The sequence below is a fragment of the Strongyloides ratti genome, assembly GCF_001040885.1.
Source record: "Strongyloides ratti genome assembly S_ratti_ED321, chromosome : 2".
Classification (NCBI taxonomy): Eukaryota; Metazoa; Nematoda; class Chromadorea; order Rhabditida; family Strongyloididae; genus Strongyloides; species Strongyloides ratti.
In genome coordinates this window covers 2,073,350-2,096,593 of record NC_037308.1, presented here as the reverse complement: position 1 = coordinate 2,096,593, position 23,244 = coordinate 2,073,350, and the positions used below count along the sequence as shown (strand labels likewise).

At 23.2% G+C, this 23,244-nt stretch overlaps 10 protein-coding genes across 10 annotated transcripts; 5 read left to right on the top strand and 5 right to left on the bottom strand.

The window, feature by feature from the left end:
• Nucleotides 1-1,304: 1,304 nt before the first annotated feature.
• SRAE_2000065300 (Sterol-sensing domain and Patched family-containing protein) lies at nt 1,305-4,193 on the top strand (the record flags this gene model as incomplete). Its single annotated transcript, XM_024651509.1, has 2 exons — nt 1,305-1,589; nt 1,656-4,193. The coding sequence occupies 2 exons, from the start codon at nt 1,305-1,307 to the stop codon at nt 4,191-4,193; spliced, it is 2,823 nt and encodes a 940-aa protein (XP_024505179.1).
• A 2,819-nt stretch (nt 4,194-7,012) lies between these two features.
• SRAE_2000065200 (PHD finger protein 14) lies at nt 7,013-9,288 on the top strand (the record flags this gene model as incomplete). The annotated part of the gene is made up of 2 exons (XM_024651508.1): nt 7,013-7,427; nt 7,472-9,288. 2 exons carry the CDS (start codon nt 7,013-7,015, stop codon nt 9,286-9,288), a joined length of 2,232 nt encoding a protein of 743 aa, XP_024505178.1.
• Nucleotides 9,289-9,829: 541 nt separating this feature from the next.
• On the bottom strand, nt 9,830-10,997 carry SRAE_2000065100 (Ubiquitin-associated domain/translation elongation factor EF-Ts, N-terminal and UBA-like domain and Ubiquitin-associated/translation elongation factor EF1B, N-terminal, eukaryote domain-containing protein; the record flags this gene model as incomplete). Its single annotated transcript, XM_024651506.1, has 2 exons — nt 9,830-10,791; nt 10,856-10,997. The coding sequence occupies 2 exons, from the start codon at nt 10,995-10,997 to the stop codon at nt 9,830-9,832; spliced, it is 1,104 nt and encodes a 367-aa protein (XP_024505177.1).
• Nucleotides 10,998-11,313: 316 nt separating this feature from the next.
• SRAE_2000065000 (Protein of unknown function DUF1014 family-containing protein) lies at nt 11,314-12,029 on the bottom strand (the record flags this gene model as incomplete). Its single annotated transcript, XM_024651505.1, has 2 exons — nt 11,314-11,817; nt 11,874-12,029. 2 exons carry the CDS (start codon nt 12,027-12,029, stop codon nt 11,314-11,316), a joined length of 660 nt encoding a protein of 219 aa, XP_024505176.1.
• A 1,264-nt stretch (nt 12,030-13,293) lies between these two features.
• On the top strand, nt 13,294-13,953 carry SRAE_2000064900 (Hypothetical protein; the record flags this gene model as incomplete). The annotated part of the gene is made up of 1 exon (XM_024651504.1): nt 13,294-13,953. The coding sequence occupies one exon, from the start codon at nt 13,294-13,296 to the stop codon at nt 13,951-13,953; it is 660 nt and encodes a 219-aa protein (XP_024505175.1).
• A 31-nt stretch (nt 13,954-13,984) lies between these two features.
• SRAE_2000064800 (Ubiquitin-conjugating enzyme E2 G2) lies at nt 13,985-14,605 on the bottom strand (the record flags this gene model as incomplete). Its single annotated transcript, XM_024651503.1, has 3 exons — nt 13,985-14,033; nt 14,075-14,115; nt 14,153-14,605. The coding sequence occupies 3 exons, from the start codon at nt 14,603-14,605 to the stop codon at nt 13,985-13,987; spliced, it is 543 nt and encodes a 180-aa protein (XP_024505174.1).
• A 717-nt stretch (nt 14,606-15,322) lies between these two features.
• Nucleotides 15,323-17,181, top strand: SRAE_2000064700 (Serine/threonine-protein kinase polo; the record flags this gene model as incomplete). Its single annotated transcript, XM_024651502.1, has 3 exons — nt 15,323-15,529; nt 15,572-16,861; nt 16,906-17,181. The coding sequence occupies 3 exons, from the start codon at nt 15,323-15,325 to the stop codon at nt 17,179-17,181; spliced, it is 1,773 nt and encodes a 590-aa protein (XP_024505173.1).
• A 346-nt stretch (nt 17,182-17,527) lies between these two features.
• Nucleotides 17,528-19,198, bottom strand: SRAE_2000064600 (Glucose-6-phosphate isomerase; the record flags this gene model as incomplete). The annotated part of the gene is made up of 1 exon (XM_024651501.1): nt 17,528-19,198. One exon carries the CDS (start codon nt 19,196-19,198, stop codon nt 17,528-17,530), a length of 1,671 nt encoding a protein of 556 aa, XP_024505172.1.
• A 1,288-nt stretch (nt 19,199-20,486) lies between these two features.
• SRAE_2000064500 (GPI mannosyltransferase 2) lies at nt 20,487-21,997 on the bottom strand (the record flags this gene model as incomplete). The annotated part of the gene is made up of 3 exons (XM_024651500.1): nt 20,487-21,240; nt 21,305-21,773; nt 21,814-21,997. The coding sequence occupies 3 exons, from the start codon at nt 21,995-21,997 to the stop codon at nt 20,487-20,489; spliced, it is 1,407 nt and encodes a 468-aa protein (XP_024505171.1).
• A 728-nt stretch (nt 21,998-22,725) lies between these two features.
• SRAE_2000064400 (60S ribosomal protein L31) lies at nt 22,726-23,151 on the top strand (the record flags this gene model as incomplete). Its single annotated transcript, XM_024651499.1, has 2 exons — nt 22,726-22,820; nt 22,878-23,151. The coding sequence occupies 2 exons, from the start codon at nt 22,726-22,728 to the stop codon at nt 23,149-23,151; spliced, it is 369 nt and encodes a 122-aa protein (XP_024505170.1).
• Between the last annotated feature and the right edge of the window lie 93 nt (nt 23,152-23,244).

The window sequence follows — 23,244 nt, the reverse complement described above, 5'->3', positions numbered from 1 at the left end:
ACAACAAAGGTGTAATTAAAAATAATGGTAGTAAAATTGTACTATCTATCAAAAATGACATTAAATAAATGATTGATATTTATATCTCTGATAAACAAAATCCTTTTAAATTATAAATATGTAACTAAATTTTTATTATTATGCAATGAATGAGTGATTATAATAAAAGTAATACTTTACCGAGTAATTTTTGTACCATTTTTTTTTTTGGTAAATATTGAAGAAATTTTATGGCATTAAAATTTTATTAATATATATTTATAAATTATTACAAACGAGATATATACATACAAAACAATTGATATAAAATAAAAATATATGATTTTTTTTTGTATCATATTTTTTTTTGAGTTTAAATAAAGTTTATCACAATTATAAACTGTTAACTTTAATGTTTACCACGTTAATTCTATGAAATAAAGACATAGTTAAAAAAATATACATTTTTTTTTGAATTATTAACATAAAAAAAGTTAAATTAATCTGGATTTAGAAACTTATAAATAGTTTTATGTCTATGAATATTTTTTTTTATAAGTTTTGTAATTTAATTACTTTTATTTAAAAGTGAATCATCTATTCAAAGTAATGTATTAAAAAAAAAGTGGTTTGTTGATAGAAAATGGCATAAAATAATGCAACTTGAATTTTTTAAAAACTTGTTTTCACTAATAAATATTCGTAAACTTTTTAAGATAAACAAAATTCATAAAAATCAAAAGTACTGATAATGATACCTAATATATCTCCTTTTTAATAATATATAATAAAAATAAAATCTCTTTTTAAGTATACATAAAACAAAGAAAAAGATTTGATAATAAATCGAGACATCTTCATTAACTACATTTTAATTACACCTAAACTTCGTTTTTATAATTACTAATCAGTAATTCTCTTTTTAACAAAATTTTAATATGAAATATTCATTAGTTAAACTATCACAATATTGTCAATAGATATATCTTATATATACCCCTACTCATATATTTATATATATATATTTTATACAATATATTGTATAAAATGACCTTTACAATGATTAAAAAATCTTTTTTCCACCCCATCTCATTCCTGGTGACCTCAATAATTTTTCAACACATGTCTTCTATTTCCTTTTATTTCTCTATTATTATTTAACATATCATTCTTCAGAATTTTTCCCCACACCAAAATTATCAATACTTTCTTTTTAAAATAATTAATATTTTAAAATTTATTAGTATAAAGGAAAAAAAAAAATTATGTTTATATATTTTAAAAGATAAAAAAAATAACAACATATTATATTAAATTTTTATTTGATGCCAACAAACGATTGTATTGAAAAGCCGTTGGCTATCTTTTTCCATAATTATGGAGTTTTGGTTGCTAAATATCCATATCCATTTATACTTATTCCTATTATTATTACTTCTATTATGAGTATTGGAATATTTCATTTAAATACTATCTCTGATGCTATCTACCTCTTTACACCATCTGATGCTCCAAGTAAAATGGAAAGACAAGTTATTCATAATTTATGGCCATTGACAAATGATAATTATGTTCCAGGGAGAGCTGTAACTCAAAGTAGAGAAATACAGGTAACCTTAAAAAATTATTTTATAATATTATCATTAAAAAATTTATTATTTCTTTTTTTTTTATAGATAATTATAACTACAAAAGATAATGGAAATATTTTAGAACCTCATTATGCTGAAGCAATATGGCGTCTTGACATGTATATTCAAAATCGAGTCAAGGTAAATATTAACAATGAAACATATAAATATGATGATTTATGTTTGATGTATAAAAAACAAGGATGTCCAGGAAATAAACATATTCATTTAATATCTTCACTTTATAATCATGGAATAAATATAACATATCCAACAGTAAGATTAGGTGATAAATCAGGATATATTGGTGGAGCATTAGGTGATGTTAGATTAACTAATGGTCCTAATAATACAAAAATTGTTGTATCAGCTAAAGCTTGGATGATGTTATTTCATTTAAAATTTTACCCTACAAATGTTTCATATATATCTGGTTTATGGGAAAAAGAATTGGAGTATGAATTATTTAATTATCCTGATGATCCTTATATTGAATTTACCTTTTTTCATTCACAAACATTAGCTGAAGAATTAAAAAGAAATGCAAATTCTTTAGTTCCTAGATTTATTTTATCATTCACTTTTTGTGTAATATTTTCAATGATATCATCTTTTACATTTATTAAAGGAACTTTTTTAATTGATTGGGTACAATCAAAACCAATTGTAGCAATTTTAGGAGTAGCTAATGCTGGTTTAGGTATAGCAACAGCAATAGGTGGATTAAATCTTGGTGGTATGTATTATTCAGATATTGTTGGTGTTATGCCATTTCTTATTGTTGCTGTAGGTGTTGATAATATGTTTCTAATGTTAGCTGCAATTAAAAGAACTCCAAGAACACAGGCAACAGAAGAAAGAATGGGTGAATGTTTATCAGAGGCAGCTGTATCAATGTTAATAACATCATTTACAGATTCATTATCATTTGGTGTTGGTGCATTAACAACAATACCATCAGTTAATATTTTTTGTATTTATACTTGTGTAGCAATTTCAATGACATTTATTTATGAAATAACATTTTTTGCTGGAATTTTAGCATTATCAATTGAATTAGAAAAAAAAAATAGGCATTCTGTTATTTTATGTAAAACAACTGTATATGATAATAAAAAAAAATATGGTATTATGACAAAATTATTTATGTTAGGTTCAGATAATTGTCATACTGATATTGATCCATCATTAAAATTTATAACAACACATGGTGATATAATAGAAGATAGTTTACCGGCACATTTTTTTAGAAAATATTTTGGTCCTATTCTTATGACAACACCAGTTAAAATTATGGTTATAGTATGGTATTGTATTTATTTAGTATTTGCTGGTTATGGATGTAGTAATTTAAAAGAAGGTCTTGAACCAGTTAATTTATTAGTTAGAGATTCTTATGCTATACCACATTATAGAAATTTAGAAAAATATTTTTGGCATTATGGTAGTACTGTACAGGTTGTTGTTAATAATCCTCCTGATTTAAGAAATAGTACAGAAAGAAAAAATATTAAAATGATGGTTCATGATTTTGCTAATACTAAACATACTATTGGTGATGATTCAATACAATTTTGGTTAAATGAAATGGAAAAATATTATTCCTCAGAAGCTGATACTACTATAAAAGATGAATATTATTATAGTTTTGTTCAACATTATATGGCTGCTAAATCTAATGAATATTGGCCTGAAGATGTTAAATGGGTTAAAGATAGTAATGGTACATGGAAAATTGGAGCATTTCGTTTTATTGTAGGTTTAAGAAATATTGTTTCATCAGTTGAACAAACAGATGCTACAATAACATTAAGAGAAGTAGCATCAAGATATACAAAATATAATGTAACAACATTTATGCCAATATGGTTATTTACAGATCAATATTCTTTAGTTATTCCTAATACTGTTCAAAATACAGTTATAGCAATGATAATGATGTTTTTTATAGCATTATTTTTGATACCACAACCAATATGTGCTGTTTGGGTAACAGTAGCAATAGCTTCAATGGATTTTGGAACAATTGGTTTTATGACATTATGGGGAGTTAATTTAGATGCTATATCAATGATAACAATAATTATGTCAATAGGATTTTCTGTTGACTATTCAGCTCATATAACATATGGTTATGTTGTGTCAAAAGAAAAAACATCTCAAGAAAAAATTATTGATGCATTAGCAGCTCTTGGTTGGCCATTAATTCAAGGTGGATCTTCAACAATTTTGGCTATTTGTGTTTTGGCAGATGTTCCAGCATACATGATTGTAACATTTTTTAAAACAGTTTTTCTAGCAATATCAGTTGGTTTATTACATGGATTAATATTTTTACCAGTATTTTTATCATTATTTGTTCATGGATGTTGTATAATCGGGGATAATGATGATGATGATAATAATAATCAAAAAGTGTGTTTAGAAATGTCAACATCATCATTAGATAAAAGTTTTAAATATTCTAATAATATTAATAATATAAAAAATAGTACTTTTAAATCAAAAAATAAGGAAAAGATTATTTATGAAAATTACAAAAGTGGAAATTATAATAATTCTTTTCAACTTGAAAGATACTAAGCAAATGACTTTTTTTTATATAGTATATTTACAATTTTCAATAGAAAAGAAAAATGGTGAATATATATACAGGGTGATTCTAAAGGTCTTTCCATTGAATCAAAATGGTATATATTATGTAAATAAAGAAAAACATTTTGATATGGGCATTTTTTAAAATATATTTTCACGGTTTTAATGTCAATATTTTTACTATTTAATTAGATCTTGATTAATTGTATTTGTAATAGATTTCTAATTTTTGTAAATAAATAAATTTTTTTTTATCTTTTAAAAAAGAAGTTATGGAATTGAATGTCTTACTTTTTATTAAAAAATCTCTTTTTAAAAAAAAAATTATAAACGTCTTAATTTGAGAGAAATGGGTATAACGGAATAGTATCAATTTTTTATTGTGCAATATTTTTTACTATAATAATAATAATTATTATTGTATTGATAATAAAATTTATTCTTAGAAAAAAAATTGGATTCTTATGATTCTTCTCTTGACAGGAAAATTTCAAAATGATAACTTTTAAGAGAAAAAAATTATTAAATTTCTTAAAAATGACGCTTTTAACAAACTATGTTTACTAAAAAATAGAAGACAATTCAGAATACATGATATTAGAGATTTTAAAATGGACACAAGATTTTTAAAGTAGATACGCAAATACACAAAAGTAAAATATTTTTTATACTTGAAAAAATGAAATATTATTTCTATCACATACTTTTTGATATACTGTGATATGTTTTTACGTCATGATTTTTAATAATTAAAAATTATAATTCAACATATAAGTTTAAATGAAAGAATTGATTATTTATTTAAAAATTATCTATCAAATGGAAAAGATGCCATTGACAATTCAATTAAGCATGACTTTTTTTTCAAAAAAAAATTGTAGAAACCTCCTGATAGAAAAACTTTACCGTGGAAAAAAAAATTTTTAACAATATAATATTTCAAGTAAAAGAAAATAACGATAAAATCAAGAATCATTTACAGGAAATGCTAGAAAAAAAATGGTTCTTCCTCAGTGTTAAAAGTAATATATATATTTTACGTTCAATTATCTAATTGGAAGACATTTTGTGGAGCACCCTGTACAAAGTGGTTTACTAAATAAAACTTTTTTGAACCACCCTGTATATATATATAAATATTAACATTTGCAAGTAATAATAAATTTTTGTATATTCTTATCATTTATTCTTGTTTAATTTCATTGTTATATATTTTGTCATAGGTCATTATATTTAAATTCTCTTCACTATTATTAAGAAATAAATAAGTAAATTTTTTTTTTAATTTGATATCATGTTTCATTAAAAACTATTTTATTGTATTGAATATAAAGCAAAAAAAAAAATTTTTTTTGTAGATAAAAGATATTATTATAATAACCATGACATTGTAAATTATTAACTTTTTTTTTTTAGAGTAATGACCAGTCACCAAGTATCTTTTTATGTATATATATATATATATATATTTATATTTTTATTCTTATGTTAATTTCTCTTACAAAAACTTACACATATATGTACATCATCTTTCTTATTTTAAAAAGATATTTTATTTCTTTAACATTTAAAAATATACAAATATATTTGTTTTCCAAATTTTTTAAATACTTTTTTTTTCAAAAGAACAATTATATTTTTAATCTTTCTTACTTAAAATTAACTTTTATATGTATATATATATATACATTTTTTTTTTAATAAAAATATATTCTTTAGACTATTTATCTAATTCATCTATTAATCAATTTAAATTATTATTATTATTATTATAAGACTTAATAATAGAAAAAAAAATATTTTCTTATTTTAAAAAATATTTCTTTCGTAGGATGTTTATTTATTTTTATAGTTTTAAATTTAATAAATATTTTATTTATTTTTATAAAGAAAAATTTTTTGTAATAACATCACTCTTTTTTTATTATCTTCTATTAACTATTTTTTTTTGATACAAAATCAAAAAATAAAAAACTTATTATTAAAAAATTATATAAAATGTCGATTTTATTTTTAACAAATCTATATACATATATTTTATCAAATTATTACGTTTATGAAAATATTTATATATATATAAAATTATTGTTTATTGAATTTCCACGCCTTTATTTGACTTAATTTTTTCTTTTTCTTAAAATATACATAATTTGGTATTTATATTTAAAATGAATAATTTTGTTTTATAAATAAAAATTTTTTTCTATAATATCAAATTTCTTCCAATAGATTATGTTATTATCAATGAAAAAAAAAAAGATATAAGATGTACAGTAACATAAATACATACATCTATAAAATATTCAATTTTTGTATTTTATATTATTATTATTAATATTCAATTGACTAATATTTACTGTAAACGAGATAAAGTTCCTTCTTTTGGAAGAATGTTTATTATATGTACCTTCAAATATGAGTAAAAATGTGCTTTGATTATAAGAGTTAATATATAATTTATGTATTATTCATTTAATAGTTTCTTATGTACTTTCTCTGTTTATGTGTGCGTTTATTATAATATATATGTATGTATTTTTAATTTAATATTCTTTTCCTTATTACTTAAATTATTATTTTTTTTTTTCAATTATAATTTATTTTCTTATATATTAATTTATAAATTACTTTTTTTTTATACACAAAAATGTTTATCATATATTTTTTTTATATTTTTACTAGTAAATATATATTTATATAATTATTTTGTTATTATATATATTATAAATATTACTTATTTTTATTTTAATTCTTTTGTAGTTATTATATAAGGAAGTATTATTTTTTTTTCATATAAAGACAAAATTATGTCTAATGATAAAAGCGGTAGTTCAAAAAATAATAAAAAAGGTAATAATGGTTTATTAAACATGCAATTAAAAGACTGGCATTGGAATACATATGCTATTTATAAGAAGGAAAAGTTTAATGAATTGTTATCAATGGTAGGTCATCAACATTCAATATACAGTAGTGGTGGTGGATATAAATATTATAAATGTAAAGATAATCAATGCTCAGCTAAATTAAGAATTCTTTCAAAAAAAGATGATGAAAAAATTGTTGTTTTTGTTAGGCAAGTTCATACTTGTGGTTATGATTGGAATGAACTTATAAATGGTGATGATGTGATAAAATTAGATAATTTTGAACAAATTAATGATAAAAAAAATAATACTGTCTCTGTTACTTTTAATGAAAGAAAAAAAAGAAGAAAATCAGGTAAAAAAATTAAATTTATTTGTAAATAAAATTATATTTTTTAGATGATGTTTCTGGTAGAAGAAAGAAGACTACAGTAATTGACAAAAAGGCTTTATCTTTTACTTGTGAAAGTGATGCTAATTGTAATAAAAATGAAAAAGATTTTTCTCTTAATTATACAATTCCGAAAAAGAAAAGAAAAACAAATAAACAGAATAAATCTGAAACTAATGGATTAATAATTCAGTCAATAAATGATGAAGACGAAAGTAGTGAAAATGATAACGAAGATTTTACATCATCTCTCAAATCAATGTCAGAATCTTCATCAAGTCATGAAAGTACACCTGAATCAGTTGTTAAAAATTTTACAAGACCAAAAAGAAAAAGTGCAATTAAAGCTATGGAAACAAAAGTTTTATTAAATGGAAATTTTAAAACTGATGATGATGATTTTGAAGATAGTGATGATGATGATTATACTGAAGAAGGCAATAAATCATTTGATGAAGAAGAAAATAGTGATGTAGATGATACAAATTGTAATAACCAACCAGCTACTTCAAGACGTTTTCAACCATATAATATTTGTAAGATAGATTTTAAAAATTTTTGTGGATTTTGTATGAAAGATGATTATAGTGAAGATCAACTTCTTCAATGTATTACTTGCAAAATTAAAGTTCACGAACATTGTTATTATGTTAAAAATACTTTTCAACCAAACAATAAAAGAATCATTTCACCATGGTTTTGTAATGAATGTCTTTCAAATTCAAAGTCATCAAGTTGTATAGGATGCCATGAAAATCATGGACCAATGAAACAAACAGAAAATGGATGGATTCATGGATTTTGTGCATTGTATAATAATGATATTTATGAAGAATTAGTTGATAATCTAGAAGGACCATACTATTCAACAAAAGTTGCTTCTATGAAAAAAAGATCAAGGTGTATATTTTGTGAAAATCCTATTTTAAGTTGTATTGGATTTACTATTCAATGTGAAGCAGATAAATGTAATATTAAATATCATCCTATGTGTGGTTTAAAATATGGTGCTACTTTTAATATTTTTCCTGATGATGGATATAAAAATTTATCTACCACACATTGTCCACTTCATTCAAATTCTGAAACAGAGAAAAGTAAAAGTTATTCAATTTATCATGTATTTAAAAAGGAATTTGAAAGTCTATCAGATCTATCAAAAAAAAATAATATAATTCAGGAATCTCATAAAAAAGCATTTACAGCTCAAAAAAAATTAATGGATAATGCTTATAAAGAATGGGTAGATAAAATAAAATATAATAATATAAATTGTAATGTAATTCCATTTTCAAAAAATATACTAGATCAATTAATTGATAAAGAAATATTATGTGATCCAAATCTTGATCTAACAAAATCATTTGATACTTTTATATCTAAAATAAAAGCTCCAAACAAGGAATTAACAATATTAAATAAAAGATTTAATGAATTATTATCAGGTTCACTACAAAATATAGTTATTGAATGTTTATCATTAACAAAAACGTCAAATTTAACTTTACCAAAGTTAAATAATAAAACCAAATCCACAAAATATTCTTTATCTGATAGTAAAAATATAATGACACAAATATATGATCAACTTTTTTCCATATCAGACGATGCTATCTTGAAAGTTATCGATGCTCGTTTAAAAAATGCTAAAGAAGAAGATATTGATAAAGAGATAAAATTTATTAAATCATTTTTAATTTTCAAGAAAGAATATTTAAAATGTAACAAAAATAATTTACAAGATGAAGATTTTATCAAAAGTTGTATGGTAGATTTATATAAATGTCTTCATTATTATAAAAACCGTTATGGATCTCAAGAATAATTATTATCTATTTTTTAATAGTTTTGTTTATTCTTGTTTTTAATTTCTGTCCTTTGAATTTTTCTATATGTTACGGTTAACCTTTTTATTTAATATCAAACGTGTTATCTTTTTTTAATTATATATAATAATTTGCTTTTTTAATTTGTTTTACGTGTATTTAGATATTTTTTTTTGTTAAGCGTAAAATTATTTTAAACATATTATATATATGTGATATTTTTTATGTAAATTTTAAACTATACTTTTTAAAGTTTATTAAAATTCTGCAAACAATAAATAAACAATTTATTATCATGTAAATTTTCTTACTTTAATGTTTAATTGGTATGTTAATATTTTTTTAGATATAAAAAATCAATCATTAATTATTTTAAATATTTTATATTTAAATATATTTAAAAAATATTATATCATATTTTTTCCTCAAAAAAATTGTATTCTTACAAGATTAAATTATCATACTACAAGTATCAATCAAAAAAAAAATAATATTTTAAAATCTTTTCCACTTATCTACAACTTTGAGCACCATCTTCTTTTATCCATCCATTTGATCCTCACGTAAGGCAATTATTATAGATAATGCCTCCTCAAAATTACCACTAGCCATTTGGAGAGCAGCAATATTTTCATTCTCGTCATTAAAACCAAACTCAATCATTTGTCCTAACTGTTCTGCATACAATTCACGGTAATTAATTTGTTGCTCTACACTACTGTTTTCTCCACTAGGTTGTTGTTGACCATTAACACTACCATTAGAAGCATTCTGTGAACGTGAGTATGTTTCAGAATAGTTTGTATTAGAACTTGATCTAGAATTATTAACTGGAAGAACTAAATTTGACTCATTGGCTATTTGTCTCAATAACATATTCATCTGTGCCATATAATCATCTTCTTCAGATTTTCTATTCATAATATCCATTGTTTCTTTCATCATCTTTAAATGATTCATAAAACCAGGATTAGAACGAAGAGTTGTAAATTCTGGTTTTGTATTAAATTCCTCTAAACATTGTTTCATAATTCGATCTCTGAAAGATAGAGATGTTGTCGCCTGAATTTTATCACTGATATCCAATAAAAATGTATACATAAATGGGTACTTAGCAAAATATTCTGTACAATCTTTTGATAAAATATTAAGAGTCATTTGATGATTTGAAAGAATATTAGTAAATTCAGGATCTTCTTTAATTTCAGGATATTTATCATACAATTGTTTTCTGGTAGCCTCAGATTTCCATATATTTTCAAATTCAAAATATTTATCCTTAAAACTTCTATCTAATGATTCATATAATTTTTTAATTCTTTCTTGTGTAACTAAACCTTCCATTAAATGTTTTTGTGGAGTTGTTGAATTATCTATAGATAAAATTACAGGAGGAAATTTACCATTAGGAAACAATTGTCTTCCTTCACTGTCTTGTAATGACAAGAAAAAATCTTTAATTTTCATTTCATCATCGATTGTTTTGTTTTGAAATGAGAGAACTAAAAAATAATAATAACAAAAACCAGATGCCATATGATATTTATTAGAAATTTTATGACTTACCGTGTTTTCTACCATTACTTATTTGGGGTAATAATTGTCCTTTATTAAGATCTTCAATAATTTCTTTTGGAGTTAAATTATCATCATAAGATAATTTAGATTTATTTTGTGAAATATTATAAAATGAAACAATTGTAACCATTATATAGATAATAGATATTCTTTTTTAAATAAATTTATCATAAACAGAATGAAGAAAAATATTTTTTAAATAAAGTATTATAAATTGTTGACACTTTAATGAAAACACAATAAAGGTTATCCCATCAAATTTAATGAAATATGAAATAGATTAATGGAAAAATGTTTTATCATGATGTGTAAATTCCCTTTGAGAGTTTTGTAGTCATTTATTTACTTTTTTCTTACATAATAAAAATAATTATTATATTTTTTATAAAATACATTTACTTTTTTTTTAATATAAATATCTTTTGTATATTTTTAATTATAATATTTTATGAAATAATTGTTTTATTTGTAGAATTGGCATTGTATGGATTTTCTGGTGAACGCATCCATTCTTTCCTAACAGCATTTTTCAATTGTGATAATGTCATTTTAGGTTTGGCTGCTTTTAATTCTGGAAGACGTCTACTTTCAAATTCAGTGTATGTTGTTCTTGAACCCATTTTACCACCGGTAGGTGTTGAAGATCCACTTAAAACGTTTAATGCTTGATCAGTACTGGTTGCCCAAGAATCGTCTAAGGTAAATCTATTCAAGTTTTCTTCAATCTCATTTGTTTGTATTGTTATATTGACGCGTGCTTTTGCTTTCTCTTCTTCCTTCTGTTTTAAAGCTTCCTCAAGACGTTGTTTTTCAAGAAGCAATTGGTGATGGGTAACTTTTTTTTGAGACGTTTGTGTTTTTCCCGCTATACTTTCCATTTCTTTTTCATAAGCAGCTTTTAATTCTTTTCTCCTTTCCTCAGCTTCTTGTTTCCTTCTTTCATCTTCTTCCTTTAAATAAATAAAATATATATTAAATCATTGTAAATAAATTATAAAAAGCAAACCTTTCGTTTTAGTTTCTGTAAAACTTTTTTGTCTCTCTCCTCCCAAGAGGCGTCCTCAATAGCCTTAGCGGTTCTAGCTTTTTCTTCTCGATCTCGTTCAGCTTTCCTGGCTTTTGCACTTAATTTTGAACTTCCATCAGCATTTTTTTTTACCATATTTAATAACTAATATAATATAAAAAAATACTTTGAGAAAAAAATAAATAGACCAACAAAGAAATATATCTCCAACTACAGAAAGATAGAGATGCAGAGAATCGAGATGGGAAACGAAGCCATGCACTTGATCTGTACTTCTAAAATATCACGTATGAAATTATGTATTTATTTAGATTTTTTCTTGAACATTACATTAATACATTGTAATTTTTGTTGTCAAAAAAAAAATACTTTTTTATATTTATAATAATTTAAAATGTAGAGATATTTTCTACTATCAATAACATAATTTTTTTACAGAAATGACTTGTCTGTTTAGTATTGTTACACAAATATTAAGTAATAAAGTATAAATACTTTATTTATTTAAATTAATACATCTGTCAAATGAATAAATTGGTTGAAGATAAAACTTCATTTTTTTTTGTGCTAAACTTCATCACATTACACACATGGGATAAATGAAATGTTAAAATTTATTTCAATAAACAACTTTGACAAAAGTAGTAATAAAACCCAAGATTATTATATATATATATATATATATATATTGAAAAATAACAAAAAGGAAACCTGATCAACAAATAATTGCTACTTCAATAATAAATATTATAAATTTCACATCTCCCACATTTACATCTAGAAGAGGATAATGATGACATATTAACATACCAGGGGCTTTTGTTTTCGAATAAGAACAAATGAAATTGTTTTTAATATTGATACATCTTTATGTGTTAAAATTTCTACAAATCTTAATATATAAAATACCTCCTCCTATTATTACACTTTAATGTCAAGCCAATTATCATTTTAAATGACCAAACACTTAGTAAATTTATATTTAATTCTAAGCAATATATTTTTTTTTATAATTATAATTATACACGTAATAATAAAAAGGAAATACTTTAAATATATTTATTTATAATTTAATTAAATAAAAAAAAGGTTATTTTTCTTTTATTAAAATAAAAACATATATATATATCAATCTAAAGAATACATATATATCTATCATTCTAAGATATTAACTTTATTTAACAATTACTTAACATTTTTCTTGAAAAACACCTTTATTATAAATAATTTACATTTGAACATACTATCTTATACATATTTTATATTTTTTTTATTACAACTTTCATTATTTTTTTATCTTATATTTATTATAAAATATTTTTCATAAATATAATATTTTTTTAAGTCATAAATAAAAATTAAGAAAAAAAAATAATATTATAATTCTAAACAAAAAAAAATGGATTTCTCACCTACTGCTGATAAATGGAAATGTTGCTGTTGCCTTTTACCACAAGGTCTTCAAATTTTAGCTTCTATAGAAATTATTATATTTTTATCAACATTTGTCATTACATTATCATATACTATTTCATCACAACAAATGAGTACACAAGATATTATACTTAATTATTCTTTTTTATTTGTACTAGGCTTTTTTACTATATCATCTATATTACTTATAATTGGTATAAGAAAAATTATTCCACCACTTTTATATCCAACAATCCTTGCACGGATATTACTAATAATTTTTGTACAAATTTTTGGTGTTAGTATAACACTTCTAACAAATGAAAACTTTGATGATGATGAAATGGATTATGCAATGAAAAATGATTATTATAATAATAAAAATATCTATAAAAACAATAAACAATTTATTGCCGTAAGATTTGTTGGATTTGTATTTTTGTTTATATTTATAACAGTTGCATTGATATATACAATATTCATTGTTGTTCGAGCTTTAAAATATGTTGATGGATATAGTAAATTACTAAGAAGGCGATCATCTTTAGTAACAGCTGAGGCTATCAGTGATAATATGATTGCTCAACATTACAGAATTGAAAATTTAATTAATGAAGCTACTAAAGAAAATGGTAGCAAAGAATAGTCACATAATTTTTATAAAAAAAAATTAATGATTAACTATATTTTTTATAAAAACAAATTTTGTTTGTAATACCGTTATGACTAAAATATTTTTTACAAAATTAATAAAATTATTTACATACATATGTAATTTATTTCTAATTATCTTGTGTAACAGGAAGACCTAAAGTTTTCCTAACTAATTTATCAGCAATACGAACAAATTCATCTCTTTCCAGTCTCCATATCTTTGCAGCATTAACATTAGCTGGAGACTCATCATTAGGTTCAGCAAGCATACTAACAACTGATAAAAGAATTTTTTCAACAGATTGAACTGGTGACCATCGTTCAGTACTACTTTCATATCCTAATGGATCATCACCTGGTGCATGAAGTATTGAAATACAAACTTTTCCATCAGGATAAATATTTGGATGAAAAATGTCACAGGTAAATTGCATTTGAGGTGGAGATAAAGGATAATCAGCAGGAAAAGTTATCTTTGCTGGAAAAACACCATTGGCAAAACAACTATCTTCTGGTCCTGTTATATAACAATCCCATTCAAAAAAGTTATCTTCACTTACTGGACCAGCTACTATACCTTCTGGTGGATCCATTGTTAATTGCCTAAATTCTGACATCAATCTTTTTAATGCATATCCAGCCATTTTAATTTTTTCAACTAAATGTTTTACAAAAATATAAATTAATATAAATAATCTTTAATCACAGATAATATAAAATTTCAAATAAAAGTATTGTAGAAACTAATTTGTGGCATTAAATTATAATCATTTGATAACAATTCAATAATCATGAAATGACATCCACACGTAACTATTCTTTTTAAGAAATAAACAACTTTCCAAAATTTAAATATTTATTTTTAAGGATTCAATTTTAACTTTATTTAGAATAATATAAATGTTTATATTAATTTTATAAATATGAATATTGTAATAAATACAAAAAGAAAAAAAAACAAAATAAGAAATTAAAAAAAAACACTTTTTTTTATTGTTTAATAGATTTTTATATTAAGATAAATATTAAGTTACTAGAAGAAAAAAAAAAATCAAATTATTGTACAAAAATTTTTGAAAATATAAATTAAATTTTATCTAAAGTACTACTGTTAATTAATATAATAGTGTATCAAAATACAATCAAATCATTAAGAAAATTAATATATCTAATTAGTTTAACGTTGTTTACTTTTTCAGTTGAATTTTGATGACGTCTATTTGATGATATTAGAAAATATATATATATAATATATAAAATAATTTTAACAATACATTTTGATTAACTCAGAATTTACTATACAAAAGTATATATTGTATATAAAAGATTAGAATTTATTAATTAACATTTTTTTTTTATCAATGAATGAAAGAAATAAGACCTCTATTCGTTTTATGCCACCCGTTATTAGAGATTGTGTACATAATTGTGCTTATGTTCGAGGTAAATTTCTTGGAAGAGGTGGTTTTGCCAATTGTTATCAGGTTACCCAAATTGGAACAGATTATAAATATGCTATAAAGGTTGTAGATAGAAATCTTTTAAAAAATAAAAAACAAATGGATAAGGTAAGTTTAGTTAAAACATTTTTTCAAATATTTTTTTTGAAGATGATTCAAGAAGTTGGCATTCATGGACAACTTAATCATAAAAATATTGTTCAAATGTATCATAGTTTCAAAGATTTATCTAACTTTTATCTAGTTCTTGAGTTATGTAGAAATAATACATTATTAGAATTACAAGAAAGAAGGAAAACTGTAACAATACCTGAAGCAAAATATTTTTGTAAAAATATTGCTGAAGGAATTGATTATCTCCATGATCGTCATATAATTCATAGAGATTTAAAATTAAACAATATATTTTTAAATAAAGATATGGAAGTTAAAATTGGTGATTTTGGATTAACTGCAAGACTTAATGATCCCAGAGAATTAAGAATGTCTGTATGTGGGACACCTAATTATATAGCTCCTGAGATATTGAATAGAATAGGACATTCTTTTGAGGTTGATATTTGGGCATTTGGATGTATTCTATATGCATTACTTGTTGGAAAACCACCTTTTGAAGCACAAACAAAAAATGATATATTTGAAAAGATAAATACTAACAGTTATTTTTTTCCTGAAGAGTTTAACATTCAAGCAAGAAAATTGATCAAAGAGATGTTGTCACATAATCCCTTAAAAAGACCAAAAATTAAAGAAATTTTAAATTGTAGTTTTCTAACGGAGGGGTACATTCCTGAATATTTACCCTTATCATGTTTGGTTATGCGACCAAGATTTCCAAAAGAAGTAATTGATAAAAATTGTAATAAAAATAATTATGAAAGGCATCATATTGTACAACCAATTGAAAAGGAGAATATTGATCAAAGACGAAGAATAACAAAATACTTGGATGAGGCTAGTTTTCTTCTTAACCAACTTCGTAGATTATATTCAACTAAACATAAACTTATATCATCATTCTATATGGATGAAGCATTACATCCACGAAGTTCACCAGTATATTATTGTACCAAATGGATGGACTTATCATACAAGTATGGATTTGGTTATGAATTATGTGACGGAAGTATCGGAATACTGTTTAATGATAAGACACATCTTGTTAGTGATGGTGATATGAAGAAACTTCAATACATAGATATTTATGATAATGAAGAACATTATATGATATCTGATTGTCCTGAAAGATTAGCAAAGAAAATGAAGATACTTAAAATTTACAAAACTTATATGGAAAATAAATTAAGTAAAACAATAATTGATACTTATAGAGATGATAACGGTATATCTAGATTACCTATTATTATAAAATGGGAAAAGAATGATACAGCTATAGCTATGTTTTTTTCTAATGGAACTTTACAAGTTAACTTTTTGAAGGTATGATTGTTAAATTATATTTATTTAATTATCAATTATTATAGGATCATTTCAAAGTTATAGTTTGTCCACATATGAAAGCAATTTCATTAATTGATGGAACACAAGAATTAAAAACATATAAATTAAAAATACTAGAATCATGCGGATGGGATGAAGTTGTGGATGAAAAATTAAAGTATCTTATAAAAATTCTCGAGAAATGGACAGCATTCAAAAGAAAACGTAAAAGCAATGATGATAACGATTTAATATTAGGAGTTGATGATTCATACTGTGTTTCTACAACAAAGAAAAAGAAAATTTTTGAGTATCCATAGTTTTCGTTTGTATATATAAAAATATATTAATAATTAAATTGATTAACAGATATTTACAATTTTTTATAGAAATTATAACAACTAATTTTATATCAATTTAAATAAAAATTTAGATATAAATAATATAATTTAAAAATTTATTAAGAAACATTGTTATTTTTTTTAAATGCCATTCTTAATCAGGTTGTCAATAACATTTTTCAGGCTTATAAATAAGTTCTAAATAAAAAATGTCTAAATGATTGAAGTTATTGTAATTTAAAGTTTTTTGTTTTTTAAAAAGATTTTAAAAATAAACAATAATTTATTTAGATATTTTTATTCAGAAAAATTGATCCTATCAAAATTAAATAGTACTAAAATTTTTCTTAACAAAATTAATTAAATTATTTGTACTAGAATCGTGATTTGAAACATCTCCAGTTTCATTTAATTCTTTAAGAATAACTTTAGCTAATTGTTTTCCTAATTCAACGCCCCATTGATCATATGAATTGATATTCCAAATGACACCTTGAACGAAGATTTTATGTTCATAAGCAGCAATTAAAGCTCCAAGTGTAAATGGTGTTATTTTTTGAAGAAGTATAGAATTTGTCGGTCTATTTCCAGTAAAAACTTTATGTGGAAGAATTTTTTGAATGCTTTCCTCAGACATTCCAGAAGCCTGTAATTCTACTAAAGCTTCTTTATCTGTTTTTCCTTTCATTAAAGCTTCAGTTTGAGCTAAGAAATTAGCCAAGAGAATCTTATGATGAAGACCATCTCTAATAGGATTTAAAGTATTTATTGGAGCTATAAAATCAGCTGGAATAATTCTAGTTCCTTGGTGAATCAATTGATAAAAAGCATGTTGTCCATTAGTACCAGGTTCACCCCAAACTATTGGTCCAGTATTGTAATCAACTTTATGTCCATTTCTAGTAATATATTTTCCATTACTTTCCATATCTCCTTGTTGGAAGTAGGCTGCAAAACGATGTAAATATTGATCATATGGAAGAAGAGCATGAGTTTCACAACCAAAAAAGTTAATATACCATACACCAAGAACAGCTAAAATTACGGGGATATTATTTTCTAAGGGAGTTTCCTTAAAATGTTTATCCATAAAATGTCCTCCTTCAAGAAGTTTTTCAAAATTATCATAACCAATGAAAACAGCAATTGATAGACCAATGGCTGACCATAAAGAATATCTTCCACCAACCCAGTCCCAAAAAGCAAACATATTACTTTCATCAATACCAAATTCTTTAACTTTAGGAGCATTTGTAGATAATGCTACAAAGTGTTTGGCAACATAAGATGGATTTCCAGCCTTAGATAAAAACCATTCTTTAGCTGACTCAGCATTAGTAATAGTTTCTTGAGTTGTAAATGTTTTTGAAGCAATAATAAAAAGAGTTGTCTCAACGTTAACTTTTTTTAAAACTTCAGCCAAATGTGTACCATCAATATTAGAAACAAAATGAACATTAGGACCAACTTGATAATGTTTCAAAGCTTCTGTTACCATAAGAGGACCTAAATCAGAACCACCAATACCAATATTTACAACATCAGTTATCTTTTTTCCTGAATATCCAGTCCATGTACCAGAAATGATATCAGAACAAAATTGTTTCATATGTCTAAGAACATCACTAACATCTTTGTTGATATCTTGCCCATCAATATGTGGTGAATTATTTTCTACATTTCTAAGACCAATATGATAGACAGCTCTATTTTCAGTAAAATTTATTTTTTCACCCCTAAACATTGCATCTCTCATCTCAGGAACACCTCTTGATTTTGCTAAATTTATAAGACCTTGAAAAATTTCTTCATCAATAAGATTCTTTGAAAAATCAACTAAAAATGCTCCATCTGGTGTTGTTAAGGTACGTGAAAATTTATTGAATCTACTAGGATCATTTTGAAAAAGTTTGACCATATCAAGTGTCATTTTTTTTCCTTCATAAAGTTTCCCTAAATTTTTGAAGGCTTCATCACTACGTAAAGAAGATGCCATGGTTAGACTAGAAAAGTAATATGCCAAAATATATATGTTATAAACAAAATATATCTGAAAACATTAAAATTTTAAAACATATTATATATAAAAATTTCTATTTATATGTGTGTATGTATATACAAATAAAATATTGATAAGTAAAAAATTTAAAAAAAATTGTTGTTAGAATAGTAGAAGAGGAAAAACTAAACTAACTAGCTTATCTTTAAATATATTGGAAAGTCCTTAACATAAGTTTATTTTTTAAAATGGCACGTACACCAATTGATAAAAGAAGGCATACAAATATTATGTGAAAAAATAAAAAAAAAGTAATATATATATTTTTAAAATAGCGAGAGTTGTTTAAAAAGTAAAGAATGATTTGTACACAAGACATCGATTGTTTTTGAAACATTACACTAACAAATATAATAGCTTAATAACAATAGTTGACATGGTATATTTTGAAATAAAATTTTTGATTTATAATAATTCAACTTGTCATGATTTTTATATTAAATTATAATGTACTATTAAAATTTATGATATAATTATATTTATATATATATAATTTATTAGAAACTATATTTGTTATGTTATGTTTTTTATCAATCTGTTAATATATAGGTTGTATCTTCAATAGGTAAATTAATATTTTATGTTGATGATAACTTCAATAATAATGTCATTTTTTTTAAATAACATTTTAAATATGTATATATATACATATATAAATCACTCAAAATAATATTAAAGAATTTTTTTTTATCTTTTAAAATTAAAATTTTCAATAATAACAACGTTCTTGTTATTTGTTAAAATTACAGTGTGAAAAAATTTTTCAAACATATAATATAGTTGTTAGATGACAAATTATAATATATTTTTAACATTAAATGAACTTTTCCCGTTAAATTGAAGGAAAATTTCATGATTTTCGTAATTTTAAAAAGTAAATTGCGATGACATTTATAATAAAAATTCATAAAAAAGTCAAATTATATAATATACATTACTTAAGACAAACAATTTTTTTATTATTTATATTTATATGCTGATTCAATTACCGATAAATAACTTTAGTCAATTGTAACATTATCACCCATATTCAACAAAATTTTGATTAAATTTTACTTCAACAATCAACTATTGTTATTTGATATGACAATTTTAAACAAATTAATATAAAAAATAAATATTATTTATTTAGAAAAAGATTACAAATATACCATTGCGAAATATAGAAGAAAAAAAACATACTTGAAGATTAGAAGAAAGATAATTAATATCTTCTTTTATTTCTTCATACATATGGTAGCCATATACAATGTCCAATAGTTCCGATAGCAAATAAGAATAAATTATAACAAAAGTACAAACTTATAAGATTCTCATTCCATACCAAGTCAAAAGGAAAATTATTCCATCGTTGTTTGTAGGCAGTTGAAAACAATAAAGCTAATGACATTGGAATAAAAGGATTAGATGAGAAAAGAATTCTTATTGATACCTCAACATTATAAATAAATATTGCTGTTAAAGCTAAAAAAGATGAATGAAGTGAAAATGGTAATAAACTTCGTAATGGAAAAACAATTGTATTGTGGCCTTTGATATTCATCGTTTTCATAATAACAAATTTAGAAGCATAAAATATGTATAATATTGTTGGTCCAGCCAAAATAAAATTGGGAATTTTTTTTAATTGCCAGTATGAAAACAAACCAACATCCCAGTATTTTTTTTGGATAGTTGAATAAAATGATGGAAGAAAAAGAGAAGGAATGTAATATCCTGTCATCGGACACCATGATAAATTTTTTATGTCACCAGGATATATAAATTTTCCTCCTCCCGTTGAGGATACAATAATATTTAATGGTTGTTGTGAACAAAAATTTTTTTGTACCATATATTCATATATTCTTAATGGTAATGTAAGAATAATAAAAGATAATATTAATAATCCTGCAAAACGTCTTGTTGTTACTTTTTCTGACATCCATAATGATAATAATTTATAACCAATATATCCTATATTTAGTATCCCGTTTGTCCTATAAATAAATTTAAGAAAAAAAAAATTTAATTAAAATACTTTAATTAAAAAAAAAATTTTACCTAGTAAGTAAAGCTAATGAAAAAATAATTGAAGTGCCAATAACAGATTTGTAAAGTTGTTGTTCAATATATAAATAATAGATACCAAGAAATGTTAAAAAACTATATAAACTTTCGGTATATATGGATGAAAAAAATATAGAAGATGGATTGTAAGCAAATATGATAATAGCAATTTTTCTTGTATATGAATTAATAAAAAATATATGTGATATAATATAATGAAGTAAGATTCCTGTCATAACAAAACATATGTTACTAAGAATTACACCACTAAGTAAAATACCAATATCTTCAGATAAAAAAGGTACCAATTTTGATAAAAAACTAATTATTGTTGGATATAATGGTTGAAAAGCCAAAGTTGATTCCCATCTGTAGCCATTCTTTGCTATATTTAAAAAATGTTGCCCATCCCAACGACTGTATCCTCTTAGAAGATAAAAAATAATTTTTGATAACAATGAATCTATAAAGCAAATTAAATATAAAAAAAATACATTACTTACTATCATCAACATTATAATCATTCTTATATGCATCTGTAGAAGCCTCCGGAAGTAACAAAGTAGATAATAGTTGCAAAAAAAAAACCACCACTCTGGAACAGACCAAAATTCTAACACTTTCCTTTACTCCACTAGATATTCCATAATCCTCATAACATTTACTGTTTTTTCTTTGTGTCCTCATTAACCTTATTACATGAACCACAAAAGTACAAACATAAAAATATACCTTTTGCATTAATATATATATCTTTTTTGAATTACAAAAAAATTACAAAAAGTATTTATATAAAGATGTATACTTTATCAACTAATTTACATTTATAAACAATTATAAAACAAATATTAAATGTTTTTATTTTTTAAAATCTTAATATATCATAAGATATACATATATATTATAAAAATGACTTAAGTATAAAAGAATATAACTTCATATTATATATATGGTAATATATAATATATTTTTATGTATATATATATATATATACAACCACAGGGAAAAAGATACTTTTTTAAAATCAAAAATGTTATGTTGTGTATATATATATATATATCTTTTCTTTTTAAATATATAGGATGATAAAAAAAAATTTTTTTTTCACTACATTTTTCAAAGAAATACTATTCCAATTTATTTTGGTATTTTCTTATAAAGAAAACCTTTGGGGTACAGTAATTGGTAATTTAGGAAGTTGTTGTTAATATTTTCCCCCCCTATATTCTGCTTTATTTTTAACTTTATGCGACAAATTTTGTAAAATTTTTATATTAAAAATTTTTTATTAATTTTATTTGTATTTTGATCAATTTTTTTTTCTTACATTAAATATTAATTGACGAAATTTTTTTATCCTAATATTAATATTTAATATTTTTACTCCTTTTTTCCTATAGGTTTTAACAGATAAAATGGCTCCACAAAAGGACAAGAAATCTAAGAATACTCTTAACAAACTTGTTACTCGTGAATATACTATTCACCTCCATAAACGTATTTTTGGAATGTAAGTTTAAATTATATTATACTAAATTTTATAATAATTAATATAACCAAATTCTAGTGGATTTAAATATCGTGCTCCACGCGCCATTAAAGAGATCAGATCATTTGCCAAACAACAAATGGGAACAGAAGATGTTAGAGTTGATACTCGTTTAAACAAATTCATCTGGTCTCAAGGTGTTAGAAATGTTCCATACCGTGTTAGAGTTCGCCTCTCTCGCAAACGTAACGAAGATGAGGACAGTTCAGAAAAATTCTACACTCTTGTTCAACATGTCCCATGCACTACTTTCAAGAAACTCGGAACAATCAACGTCGAGACTGAGGAATAAATATCTTAGTATTGGGGGACCTTTTTGTTAAAATGTTTGTCTTGTTATGTTTCAAAATAAACTATGTTCTTGTATATTTTTTTATTAATTTTA